The sequence below is a fragment of the Malurus melanocephalus genome, unplaced genomic scaffold (genome assembly GCF_030028575.1).
Source record: "Malurus melanocephalus ecotype Western Australia unplaced genomic scaffold, MMel_1.1 scaffold_20, whole genome shotgun sequence".
Classification (NCBI taxonomy): Eukaryota; Metazoa; Chordata; class Aves; order Passeriformes; family Maluridae; genus Malurus; species Malurus melanocephalus.
This window is the reverse complement of record NW_026623252.1, coordinates 841879-856260: the sequence shown is the minus strand read 5'-3', so window position 1 is coordinate 856260 and position 14382 is coordinate 841879. Positions and strand designations below refer to the sequence as shown.

Below are 14382 nucleotides of genomic sequence, written 5' to 3'. Positions count from 1 at the left end.
GAGAAACCCTTTAGGTGTTGTGAAGGGCTTTGGGTAACATCCAAGAGCAGTCAGGTCATGGGTACTGAATCAATTTGAACAGCAGTTTGCTTCTGTAGATATGTGTGTGTGTATATATATATCTCTTATGTGTGTATGTGTATATAWRTTAGGTGATTTATCCAGTTATGGCTTATGACAGTTTGTATTYTCTTGCACAGAGATAAAACCTCATCTCTGATGTTTTCAGCCTTGATTGTGTTGCATAATAGAGCACCAGTGCCAGCTTGAATTATGGTTTGTGCTGGGGAAATATTGAATCACATCTTGCTCATCTCAGGCAGCAAGACTTAGATGAAGTTTGAGTGAGAATTACTGCTTTAAGTGAAATTATTTGATACAACAGTTTTAAGCAGAGRAGAAAATAATCCTCTCCTGCAAACACAAATTGTTAGCATGAACAGAGCTGAATGATGGAAGTCAAGGTCAGATTAAGTGAGGCTGATGAAATTGCCTCTGATTTCCAGGGTGTAAACACGCTCCATGTGCGTGTACTCAAGATGTGTGGTTTAATGGCTGCCATCTGAGGGGTTGTGCTCTAAGCAAATCAATTTATATGCATATGGAACTAACTTCAGCAAGTAAGTCTGGTTGAGAAATAATTTAAATCAAATAGTTAATGAACTAGGSAAAGTATCAAACATACCAGACATAGACCAGAAATTTAAAGTCACTATAATGGGGTAATTTCGAGACTTTTTTAATGCAGAAAAATTCTCCTCTCTTTTCTTGGTTTATGTTTCTTCCCAGTCAAACTACATTAAWAATTGTTTTGCTACTGTCTTCCTACTGCATCTTCTGGGTATTTTAAAATTATATTATATACCCATCTAAATTAAAATATTTACCTGTGAATTCTTTTTCAATTTTCTGTTTATTATGAGAATTTCAAGGCTTTGACCTTTTCTATCTCAAAACAATTGTTCTAGATTTCATTAAAATTCTAACATACTGTTCTGATTTGATAATGTGTGGTCAAAGAGTGTAAGTAGATGTGACTATTTTAAGTTTGTTGTTTTCACAAAATACATGGACAATATGCAGATTTGGAACTTCCTATATGCTTTCATTTTAATGTTGCACAATTACTGTGTTACTGATGAATGTTTCCTTCTTTTTMAAATCCAGGATCATGCTGTTTGGGGTACTTAAAATTTCCTCAGTAGGTTCAGTAATTTCAGAYTGCATCTTCTGCTTTTCAAAGTAGATTTGACCCCAGACACCAAAAAARGTTCACTGCCAGTAAATCATGTGTYATTAGTTCTTGCMTCAGTAAAATGGTGAAAACTGGAACTGGAAGAGGGAAGTGTGAAAAACCCAAGCTGAGCTGGGAAAGATCTTACATGGATACTGCCTCATTTAGACCCAATTTCAAGTAATTTTTTTATTCAGGGGCTTTTGATCAGCTTGTCATCAGGATGTCATCAAGCATTTCACTGTGTTGCTTTGCTTTGAATTATAATTAGCTGTTACTGGAATTACTTCAGGTCTTTTACATACTAGTGATTTTGGTCTGGTATGTATTTAATGATTTAAGCATTTGTGGTGTTTTCAGGTCCTGCTTTATTTTTTTTTTTAAGTCTGTGAGTTGTTTAATTTCTTTAGACAAGTGTTTACTGTGTAAAAGTATTAAATTCAGAGATAATCCTGAAGTGGATGAAACTACAAAAATTGGAGAATGCATAAATTATGTAAATAAGCACAGCATTTGATATAACCCATGGACCAAATAAAATGTTGATTGGGTTGCCAAAAATGAAAGCTACAAACATGCAAGGGGAGGAAAAATTCAAATACCAAATGCTTTGGGTAATAAAAGAAGTACAGTGTGATTGTGCAAGTGAAGATATTGGCATTGACTGCCTGGGTGGCAGATCCAAACCTGCCTGTAGCTCATTTATGGTGAGAAAAAATGGAGTTGAGAGGAGAGATGAGCCCTGTGATAGTGGTGGTTGTGAGTAAGGCTGAAATGTCTGCAACCCCACCAGAACCCCTGAGAGCTGCAGGTGCCCCAAAGAGAGTTAAATGCAGAAACACATGTGCAGAGTATCAGATGGTGCAGAACAGTTGCTGCAATCAAAAGTCAGGTTGTAAAACAGGTGTAAGAATAATCTTATGGTCTGTACAGGGGGTTATTAAAAGTGCTGGTTCTGTGGTTCAGTTCAAGCTTGTCTTCTTGCTTGCAGCTTGGCCTGTTGTCAGGGATGAAGGAAGGCTCCCTATGAGGGACATTTCTGTGCTGGGAAAGTGAGTTAAACTCAGGAAAACACTCAGCATGTGCCTCAGAGTGGGTAAAATGTCCTACTGAAAAACTCAGCAGTTGTGTATTTATCACCTTGGCAGTGGGTGTGTTGGGATTGAACAGGTTGTCACACTTGCATTAGAAAGACTTGCTTTCCAATACAAAGAAAATATTTTTATGGTTATCTCTGCTTTTTGGACTGATCAAAAAATCATAGAATCACAGAAGGGTTTGGGTTGGAAGGAATGTTAAATATCATCTTATTCCACCCCCCCCTGCCATGGGCACAGGCACCTTTCATTATCCCAGGTAGCTGCAAGCCCTGTCCAACCTAGCCTGGAACACTTCCAGGGATGGGGCAGCCACAGCTTCTCAATGCCATGGCTTCACCATCCTTAGAGTGAAAAATTTCTTCCCAATATCCCATCTAATGCTACCCTTTGTCAATGGGGACGTTCCCCTTTCTTCACTCCAGCCTGAAATTCCTCTTCAGCTCTCTTGGAGCTCCTTCAGGCACTGGAAGGGGCTCTAAGTTCTCCCTGGATCATTCTCCAGGTCAACACCTCAGTTCTCCCAGCCAGTCTCCCAAGCAGAGGGGCTCCAGCTCCTGGAACATCTTGATGGCTTTTCTGGAGGGGTCTCACACCTCTATCAAAGATGGCACGGTGCTGTCTCTAAAGAAGTTCTCAGGCCAGTACCAAATGCTTGGAGTAAAACTGAGAAAAGAATATGTTGGTAGCTGTAATTCACCAGTTTATGCTTCAAACCTTCAGCAGTCCAGGCTGCTGCCATCACTCAGGGCAACGTTTTCCATCAGATGGTGGGATCCTGCTGGTTGGAGGTATACCCTCTTCAGGTCACCAATGCTTCTGTTAGAAAGGTGATATGGAGGTTTTCCAAATGTTACTTCCTCAAACCATTTACTTAAAAAGATAACTGATTGAAATAGTAAACATTGAAGCTTTAATACAGTTAATAAGTTTAGAATGCTGATCTGTTGTGAGAGAAAATAAGTTGAACTACACAAATGAGCAGTTTAACTGCAAATGAGATCAGTGTGAAAAACATCAATAGAAAGAGTATTTTTAATCATTCACCTAATTCAATTTATCTGTTCTATTGTTGTGGACAGACATTGAAACAAAATGTTAAGGAGGAGAAATGGAGTGACAACCGGTACTGAACCTGCTACTTGTACTTGAAGTGCTTTTTTAGTTATGGTTCAACCTGGAGCAAGGGGAACTATAAAAATTATTCAAATATAGAAAAGATACACAAATTAATTATGAACATGATCAGAGATCTGGGAGAGATGCTTCTAGAGTGGTACTGAGCAGTTGTAGGCAGCTAATTGCAATGGACTGCTTAGTGTATGCAGGAATGCAAAAGGTTCAAACTTGGGAAAAAGATAATATTAAATATATTTATGGGAATATCATGGATTATATGTTGGAATAGTTGCTGTGGAATTGGAAGGAATGTACAAGATACAGCAGTATAAGCAGTGAAAGGCTCTACAACCAGGCAGAAGTTTCTTTACATCAATATAGGAAAACTTCTCTGTGTGTGCTGGTCACTGTTAGAAGGGAGGACCTTGATTTTACCTGCAGTAGGAAGACCATATAAACCCTAAACTGTAATGTAAAAAAAAAAAAAAAAAGCCCTAACACACCAAGGGAGAACATTTCTGCTTGAGAAGGATCCCTGGAGATCCAAGGAGAGCACAAAGGCCTGAGCCATTTTGGGTCAGTTCACGTGAGAGCTGTGAGTTATTGCTGCTGCCTTTCCCACTGTTCAGGGGATCACCAGCATTCATCTTGGATGGTCTCCATGACCTGCCAAGGTTTTCTTTCAGCTCCAGATTGACCTGAACTTCATCAGCTCCAGAATATGTTCAAGTTGCATGGTCAGGGTGGTTGTGCTACAACATCACTGCAAGATCTCTATTAACCAAAACCAGTCTGTGTAGAAAAGGAGTGGATTCACTRTGACTTCATCAGAGAAAGGAACAATGCACCCAAAATAACTTGGAGCTCACATGCCTTACTGAGCCAACTGTCAGCTATTTTAGGTCTTTCCTTTTTTGAATTACTCAACTTTGAATAATGATTTAATRCAGGAGCGGGGGAAGAGAAAGTGTGTGTCAGGTGTTAGAACATTCACAGGGAAGGTGAGACATGAGTTCAATTTCTGCTCCAATTAATATTTATTTATATGCAAGGCAGTAGAGTGAGAATGAGATGTGAAAGATCCCTATAGTAGAGTGAGAATGAGATGTGAAAGATCCTTATCCAGGCCAGTCAGTGGCTGGGCTTGTTGTGGAAACAGCTTCAAGTCCTTGGTTTTGAGATGGGGACAGGAAGGATGCAATTTCTGGCCAGTAAGTCTTTTTCTCAGTGCAGTCTTATTCCCTTTTCCTCCATGCTCTTATCTATGTCAATGATACATTGACTGGGAGGGAGAGGTAACTCTTCTAATTCCTTGGGTGAGTATTGTTGTAAAAGACCAAAATCTTAGTTACTACATCTGTAGGCATTTGCCAKTGTTTATTCCTCACTTCACAGCTGTTGTCAGACCATTTGTATATCAGATAGAAACAGCATATCTTTAATATATCTGCCTGTTTTCTGGCAGTGATTTTTTTCCCCTCCTCTCCAGTTCATCCTGGATTGTTTGCATCTCCAAGGGCCATTTTGTCTCGCTTGACTTCTGCTTAGTCCTTCTTAGGAGTCGTCCCCAGTGTCTGGCTCCAAGTTCATCCAAGTTYTTTTAGGTTTCCTTGCCAGCAGCTTAGTTCCAGACTCTGTGAGATGCAGCTCCATCCTGTTCTGTGCCAGCTTCCTTCTTCCTGGAGGGACGCTCTGTGTGCTCATTTGTATACCGACACCACCGTTTCCTCTGCTTTGCTTGTTATGTGAACAAAGGGTCCTTTTGGAAAATCTGATGGATGCAGCCTTCCTACCCAGCTGCTGTTCAGGGAGCCTTCTGTCAGTGGCGTTAGCAGGCAAGGGGCCCACAGATTTCTTCCCAGAAACACCTGGCAGTTTCAGTTCCCAGTGTTGGAGATGACTCCTCCAGGTACCAATCACCACTCCCCTTTTTTTTCTTTTTCTTTTTGATAAAATATGAATCAGGGAATTGTTTATTCCCTGAATACCAAGCATTTGTTAGCAGGTTTGAAGGTGCTATTAAACATAGATACCATAGCTTGGGTTGGAAGTGACCTGAAACATATATTCTCTTTGGGGATCAGGTCCATCCCTATTTGGAATAGTTAGTTTCTGTAGTATCTATATTCCATCACAATGTCATTTAGCATGATTTTACCATTGCCTGGTAGTTTGTCAGCTGGAGCAGTGTTCTGCTCACAATGTAGGGCAGAGGAGAAAATATATGGATTACAGAAATGAGAGCATAAAACTTGTAACTGGGAAGCAGTATCCATAATAATGTAGTGATGCTATGGATGAAACACTGGAATGAGGACTCTGTTCCTTGGCTACACAGAGATGGCTGCAGGGAGCTTGATCATTTAAGCCTTTTGTGTATTAATTTTCCATTTCTAAGGCCAGAGTGATTAAAAATCACTCATTACTTGCTTTTTCTTTTGTGTATTTACCTTAAAGTCCAGCTTCCTGCATTGAGTAAGTACTAGGACAATTAAATACAGTGCTGTGTGGTTGTGGTGCTGGCAGAGCATGGACCACAACCCATTTTTGGGTCCAGCAACAAAGGGTGTTTGAAAATCAGTGCCTCACCAGATGTGTTTATAGCCTCTGAGCCAAATTGTGTTCCTGAAAAATATATGGAGTTTCTGAGCTGCAGTCCATTCAAATGTATCAACAAAATTGGTGTTTGCAATGTCAAGAGTGTTCTGATTCCACAAATTGAGCGCTTGCAAAAAGAAGATGAGGTTGGTACAGATGGGATCTGACTTCTGGTCCCTTTTTCCTGTCAGGCTCTGGTGAGAGCTGCTGAGCTCTGGAATCATGACACCCGAGCCTCAGTTGTTGCTTCCTTGGCTGCTAAAGCTTTTCCAGAAGGAAGTTAATGTTGAGAGCACGTCCTYGTCATTTCTAGGTGGTTGGTTCTCGTGAGCATTGTTAAGGAAATGAGTGAATGGGGCTGGCAGTCTTCAAACATGTTTCTTCTTTTTTCTCTATTTTTTTCTTTCCCCTTTTCCACATTTTTCCTTTTTCCCTTGGACCTCTAAGACATCTGTATCATAGAATAGTTTGGGTTGGAAGGGATGTTAAAGCTCAGCCAGTCCCACACCCTCCCATGGGCAGGGACAGCTTCCACTATCCCAGATTACTCCAAGCCCCATCTGGCCTGGCCTGGAAGCTTCCAGGGATAGGGCAGCCACAGCTTCTCTTTTCCACTGCCTCACTCAACAGCTGTATGGCAGTGGTGGGTGTGACACAGAACCTGTGTCCTCGTGATATGTGAAGCTGCGGGCCAGGTGTGCACACCTAGAACATCTCAGATACTGCTGCTTGTCAGCACATGGTTGCCTTGSCTTCACTTTCAGGTTCAAATGCAAGAATTTGGTCTTGACTCCTCTTTTCTAGCAGTTACAGTTCCAGCTGCCTTGAATACAGCAGGTGAGATAAACTGCAGTGCTGAACTGGATTATCAGGAGCAGGAACTGGTATCAGGAATTGGATTATCTGTCAACAKGAGCAGGACTGGTATTTGAAGTATTTTCCTTGGCTGTTTTCCTTAATTCTAGAAGTTAGCCCCACTTACAGCCTGACCAACAAAGCTGTGAAAGTGACTATTCACATTTTCCTGAAAGTKATAGATGGAAGTCCTTCCTAATTTTGAGATAGCTGTTTGGGGTTGTACCCTGATATTTTCTATTCTTAATTTTGTATAGGTGGTGTAAAAATAAGACATAGGAAGCATTAAACCAGTGTTGAAAACAAAGTTGTCCTTGTTTATATAATAGATAAAGAATTAGATTGTTATAAAAGGTTTGTTTGAGGGGCATAGATTTTTACTTCAATCTTCTTGTCAGGTTCAATGTTGAGGATACTGAAATGATGTGTTTTGAGGTTTGAGCATGAGAGTATAGACTGACCTGTCTATCCAGTTTTTCTCCCAAGCCTCAAATGTTCATCAGGATCATGAGCATTAGGTACTTTGATGCTTGGCTTAGGGCTGTCTGATCTTATTTTGGTAGACATGGAGCAGTTATCCCTCTGCTTCCACTTGTAAGTGGTGCCTCAATGTTAATTTTTAAAATGAACAATAAAAACTTTCTTCATTTGCTTTTCCCCAGTGATTTTAAAATGTAAATCTTTATAACTTAATGTTCCTGTAATTTTAGTTTTTTTTTTTTTTCTAATGTGCATTTCTGTGTGGTCCTACAGGTTTTAGCTGATGCTGTTGCACGCTTGATTGTAGATAAATTCAGTGATTTGACAGAAAATTTCACATCTCCACATGCACGTCGGAAAGTCCTTGCTGGAATTGTCATGACAACAGGTAAATTAAAAAAATAGGTAGTATTTTGAATGCTTAAATATTAGAGCTCTGTTTGCATCTCGTAATCTAACTTTTTTCAGTCAACCTGTATTGAAATATATTTTTACTGTTTAATCTTGAAGGTGGACTAACTATGGTAATTGAATCTCAGCTACTTAGAGGAAAATTAGACCTGCAAATGCTTCTGTCTCCACAGAGTTCCTGTCCCCTGCTTGATTGGGACATCTGACTAGCTCATAAAAWGTAGCTTTTAAAATTAATAATGAAATTTTAGGAAAGTAAATGAATTCCCCCCATTGGCCATGCAGATGGTATTCCTGGTTTAGGCATGTTATGTAAGAATTACTCTTCTTTCCAAGTTTTTAAGATTTTGTACTTTGTTATTGTTGCTATATTTTATTCTTAGTGCTCTCTGTCAGTCATTTTAGTAAAAATATCTGAAGAAAGCAGCTTGCATTTTGGGAGATGGCAGTGGTGTACACATGTCAACAGTGGTGTTCTCTGGCAGCTGACACAAGACCTCTCCTTGTCCAAATCACCCAAACCACTGAAGTTCAGTCCTAAACTAATCTACGACCACGCTGCTGCTGAGTTTTCCTCACACTAAGGTTTATTTTGGTCTTCCATCCATGTGAACCCTTGGTGGAATGTTCATTTTGAGCATTTGCTGAGGCTGTCCCAGCTGCATCCCCTCCTGTCTCTTGCCCTGTCACTCACACAGGCCCTTGGCAGGTTTGGGAAGCTTTGATGTGCCTCAAGCACTTCTCAGCAACAGCCAGACCTCCATCTGGTAATAGCACWGTCTTAGCTCCAAATACATGAGGAACGTGCTGTAGTTTTCTTATTTTATTTTATTTTGTGATATTTAACAGGTTTTTATTCTATTTACAGCCCTGTGTGTGCAATTCCCAGCAGAGTCATGTGCCAAAGAATTAAGAATTAACTAACGTGTGAATACCTTTTGATTAACTGAAGAARTAGCTTTACACAGAATTAGAAAATATTTTTCCATGAATCCATGTCTGGGGAACTTCTGGAATTTGATGACCCATTGCATAGCCTTGTGTGCAGCTTATTGCTCCTCCTCCAGCCCAGCTGTGCTCAGGTTTATTTTCACTTGGGCTTTTTTTCCCTCTAAGTGTTTTGCTAAATGGCATTTTGACCTGTCTTTCTGAGTCCTTCATTCAGATGGGTTTTTTTGAGTGATAAAGGCAGTTCTCTGTATTGAAACACCCACCCGACATACTTTTAAAATTCTATTGCATGGGGTGGTTTAATACCAAGAACTATGCATTATACTGGTTCTTTACAGTGATTTAAGCATTTAAATTTCTTTTTCCCTAGTCTTACCTCTCCTGTTGTTGGCTCAAAACCCTTCCATAATGTATTGCTGCTTTAATAAACCAGTGCCTTTCAGATTTCTAAAGTGGTTGTGGATATCTGCATAGGTRGCCAGAAGGTACATTGCTGAAAATTGCTGGCTGCCTGAACCTCAGGAAAAAAAGCACTTTAGATCTTGGACTTTATTAACTCTTCTTGAAGCAGCACTTTTTATCTGCAGGTTTTCAGTTTTTGACTTCTCTTAACTCCCAACATGAAGAGAATGGTTGTCATAAGAACCACAGATTGTGCTGGTACCGGGAGGATATGGCTGACTGAAGCTTTTGTTTTAAATAAATTATCAGAAGAGAAAACATTTTTTTTTAAAGAATCAAAAAGCTGAAAAAAAGGCCTTGTTTGGGTTCTGCAAGAAGATCACAATGCATTATTGGTTAATTGCATTTCCTTGCTAAAATTTTGTTTTGCAGGTACAGATGTGAAAGATGCCCTGGTAATAAGTGTTTCTACAGGAACGAAATGTATCAATGGTGAATATATGAGTGATCGTGGTCTTGCATTAAATGATTGCCATGCAGAAATTATAGCTCGACGGTGCCTGCTGAAATTTCTGTACACACAACTTGAGCTTTACCTAAGGTAAGCTGGAGGGAAAAGGAAGATGAGCCRATCCCACAGAGCTGAAAAGGTGTCTGGAAAACATCTGTCTTCATTATTTCAATGTGAAGCACTTGTCCTGTTTTATTAGGATGTTGCATTTAGAACTCGGGCCCTTTGCCCTCAAGTTTGAGTTCAACAAAACATTTATTCAGTGAGGTGTCAGTCATGAGAAGGGAGGACAGGGAAATAAATGGCAATCATTTTGTGAACTGTGAACTGTAAACATATAAATCAGAATAATATAAAGTGGGCTRAAGGTTGCTGGTGTTTCATTTAAGTGCCTGAAAGCTATTGACATCTGGGGYTGCCATGGGTTCTTTGTTTCCTGTCTTAATGGTCCTTTAGCTTTGTTAATTGCCATGACTGTTAGGTATCATAGCATATTCAGCCATCCTGTGTCTGTTTTTAATGCCTGTTAAGTCTGCCCAGCTTATGGCTATTTCCATGTTAATGTCAGTTTTGATTCTRGCTTTCTTCTCTGTTTCAGCAATAAAGAAGATCAGCAAAAATCCATTTTTATCAGATCGGAGCAAGGCGGGTTTAAGCTGAAGGAGAATGTGCAGTTCCATCTCTATATCAGTACATCTCCTTGTGGTGATGCTCGGATTTTCTCACCCCATGAAGCAGCACAAGAGGGTATGACAGCAGTCCTCTTCCACCCAAGGGAGCTTAAATTATTCTTGGGGCATGTGCAAGCAGCATGGTTAAAATTGAGGTGTCTTCTTTCCTTTTAGCGTAGAGGTGTGTTAGACAAAGATCTCTTTCAAAAAAATCTGAGCTGTTCTTCCTCTGTGGTAGAAGTTCAGCATAGAGTGRTGAGCCCTGTGGTCTTGAAGAGGCTGATGCTAACTGAAATAAGCCAGTGAGTCAGCAAATATTCCTACAGAACTAACCATCCTCTTTCCCTGTTTCCATCTTTTAACAGCAGTTCTCTGCCTGCCCCTTCCACAGTTTGCCAATTAACATCATTTTAACTTTGTAACACACAGATGAAGAGCTTCCTGTTGCCTGCTGCTCCCTTTGATGAAAGTTTGGTTTAACTGCAAATGTGTTTTGGAARGCAGTATTTGTGAGAGGTGTCTGATGCTGTAGCTAATTTGCCAAGGCAGTAGGAGCTGTGATGCAAGCCAGCAATAATTGCAGGCCAATACCTCAAATCTTTCTTATTGTGATTCTAATGTGAAACCCTTTGAGAATGTTCCTCAGCTGATTCTCAGTGGTTTTTGTCCTTCAGACCAAGGGGACAGACATCCAAACCGCAAAGCCAGAGGACAGCTCCGGACAAAAATCGAGTCTGGGGAAGGGACCATCCCCGTGCGCTCCACCACCACTATTCAGACGTGGGATGGGGTATTGCAAGGAGAGAGGCTGCTCACCATGTCCTGCAGTGACAAGATAGCCAGGTGAGATGCTGAATGATTCCTTTCGTTGCTATTGATGTTGTTGCTGAAGAAGGGCATAGGACAAGGGGGAAGGGCCTTAAGCTGAAGGAGTGCAGGGTGAGGTGGGGTATTGGGAAGAAATGCTTCCCTGTGAAGGTGGTGAGGCCCTGGCACAGGGTGCCAGAGAATCTGTGGCTGCCCCATCCCTGGAAGTGTTCAAGGCCAAGGTTGCATGGGGCTTGGAGCAACCTGGGATAGTGGAATGTGTCCCTGCCCATGAATGGTAGAAAAAGATGAGCTTTAAGATCCCTTCCAACCCAAACCATCCTGTGATTCTCACAAGAAAGGAGGGGTACATGGTACCCACAATGAATGTGCAGGGAATTGGTGGGCTTCTCTCACTGCTTAGACATAGTGTGAGGGTGGCTGTAACCCTTGTGATAATGCTTTGAGTCTTCACCTGCAATTGCTGTCAGATCTTCTGCTGGCTTCAGAGGCRAGGTGGAGTCATTCTGTATCATTCCAGCCACATCAAGTCATGGCAGCTTTGTTCTGTATTTCTATCACTGGGGATTAGCGAAGTAATGTTTCAGAATTTTTTCCCCTAAAGTAGTATAGCATGAGCAAAACAGTACAATAAATAGATTATGTTACTTATGTTTGGATAACTTCCTCTGATGATATACACCCTTGCCCGGTTGTTGGAAGTATTCAGAGTCAGGTTGGATGGGGCTTGGAGCAACCTGGTCTAGTGGAARTGTCCCWGCCTGTGRCAGGGGGTTGGAACTSGGTGAGCTTTAAACTCCCTTCCAACCCAAACYATTCCATGATAWCAAAGATACCAACATTTTCCATGCACAGTTTAGTTTTTTATTATTTTCTATGGTGAGAAGTGTCTCTGTTAAATCCTAATTGATRGGCACTTCTAGTTTTTAACCCTAAAATTATTTTAATTATAGTTTAAATATTTTGCTGTGAATATATTGTTTCCAGAACAGTATTTTAATTTATATTTCATCCAATTCATTTTTTCTTCTCCTTTTTGACAAAGGCTGAAAGATTTTTATTGTTTGTTTTCAAAATCATAAATGGACAAAAAAGAAATTTAACAGTAGTATCCTTTAACAAGCATCAGAAGTGTGGGAGAGTTGCAACATCCTTCTTTTTAAATGAGTCTGGGTGTTTCCAGCCTTTGTGCTCTTGCAAAGTAGATGAGAAATGCCAAGCTTTTCACATAATGATATTTTAGCTTTTTTAATGATATGTATGTTATATATGTTTTAATTAAAAGGGCTCTCAAGTCACTATTAGCCTGATTCAAAGTCTGTTAAGGGTATGAAGTTGGAACTATTCTTATGAACTGCGTATGCCAAATGAAAAATGGAGGAGGAAGGTTATATAATGGTTTTGTTCCTTTAGTCTTGTCTCAAGTAATCAGGATCTCTACTGAAGGAAAATGTTCTATTTTAGTTTAAATCCCCCTAACATAAATGAATAGGGCCTTTCAGRAGCTAGGACAGGCAGCTGGGGAAAGGTAGTTCTACAAAAATGACATTTTGTCTTCTTTTGTAATATTTTCAGTAAAATTCATCAAATAAATTCCCCAGTTTCATGCCAGGGACTTGTCCCAACAACCTGACCTGGGATTCATGCTGCATTCTTTTATCACATTGTCATTGCAAATATTAAAAAAAAAAGCCAGTTGTTGAGCTAGAACACATTTGACTCTTTTGTTGATTTTGTGTGATGCAGAACAGAATCCATCTCTCGCTTCCGTAGCTAGCTGTCACCTCTCCTTGGGGCTAATGGGAATAATTTTGTTTGTGCCAGTGAAGGAAGCAAATAGAACCCCTTGACACAGAACAAAGACTGTATGACGGGTAAGGAGGCCCAAATTTTCATCTTCTTTTTTTTCCTTTTTTTTTTTTTTTTTTTTTTTTTTTTTTTTTACATTGCCCTGATGTGTTTTGTCCGTTTACATTTGAAAGAATGCCTTGCTCCATAGTGTTCAGCAGTCAGTTCCTCCAGTATGCCTCAGACTTGGGGAAAGCTCAGTGGAAATTCCCAAGGTTTGCAGTCACAGTCTGGGAAAGATGTGGATAAATTTGGGGTGTGGGATTGCACTTGTATCAAACCACTTCTATCAGAACTGCCTCATCTATGTGGATTATCTGTATGATCTAAGTTGCTGGATTATTTGAGTGTTTTGCTGCAGTGTGCTGCCCAGCACCTTTTTAGACCTGGTAGGAACATCCAAGAAAAGTYGTGAGAAATATGGGAGGGCCATGAGTGTAATGCCACTTGGGCTGGAAGCAGGAGTGTCCTGGTGTGTTAGAGCTTGGTGGCTCTGCAGTGTGCTGTTAGGGTGGTTTCTGACCAGAGTAACATTAGTACACATGCATTATTTGTAAATGTATCCTGACCTCGTGCCATGATGTTGATTTTTATCATTCTTCTTTTGATGTGTTTTTCTGCCCATATTTTTGGTTTTAAATAATTACTTACCTTCTTATTAAGCATTCCAGTTAATGGCTAATGTCCTGCTGAGAAGCACAAAATTCCTTTTCACACAGTTTCTCTGGTAGGTAAGCTCTAGGAATTCAGAAAACTTTTCTAGGTTGAGTTGTTAAAAGGGAAGTCATTGGTGCTCTTCTATGTAAAAGAGAAGATCTCTTTTTTGTAAAAGAACATCACACACCCATCCACTGGCCTTGTTTTGTTTTTATTTAGAGTGGGAAATCCAAATGGACATTGGTAAATYAGTCTTCCTCCTTTTTCCCCCAAGAGAGAGCATTTCTCCTCATGGGTTCTTAACCCAGTGACAGTGGCTGGTGTGARTTGCASTGGCCACAAGGAAACAAAGAGAAAYTGTGTTTGAAGYTGTGCCTCCTGCATGCCAGAAGGAAAATGCTTTCTGGGATAGTCCTGTATCTTCCACACAGTGACACCTTTTCTCTCTTGCTATAAGTTTCAAGTAAAAACTTGTGATAAACAAAGTGCCAGCGAAATAATTTTCCTTTCTTCGTAGTGATTGTGGTTTATAAATAATATTGATACGAGAAGCTCTTTGMATTGTAAACACTTGTCAGGTTTTGCCTTGTTTGGTTAGTTGCAGGAGACTCTTGTTTTCCTGACGTGAATTTTGACACCAGTTCCATTGTGGGTCACACAGTGACTTACCTGCTCCATTCTGCTGTCTGCATAAAAATAAGCRACTAAGTTTGATCTTAA

The 14382-nt window shown here is 40.2% G+C and overlaps 1 protein-coding gene across 1 annotated transcript in view; it reads left to right on the top strand.

Moving 5' to 3' along the window:
- The window catches only part of ADARB1 (adenosine deaminase RNA specific B1), a 39995-nt gene that overhangs the window by 14090 nt on the left and 11523 nt on the right, over positions 1-14382 (top strand). The window contains exons 4-7 of the mRNA XM_057389819.1: positions 7657-7771; positions 9580-9748; positions 10257-10405; positions 11004-11172. Coding sequence (XP_057245802.1) covers positions 7657-7771; positions 9580-9748; positions 10257-10405; positions 11004-11172 — 602 coding nt within the window. The remainder of the gene's footprint in view (positions 1-7656; positions 7772-9579; positions 9749-10256; positions 10406-11003; positions 11173-14382) is intronic.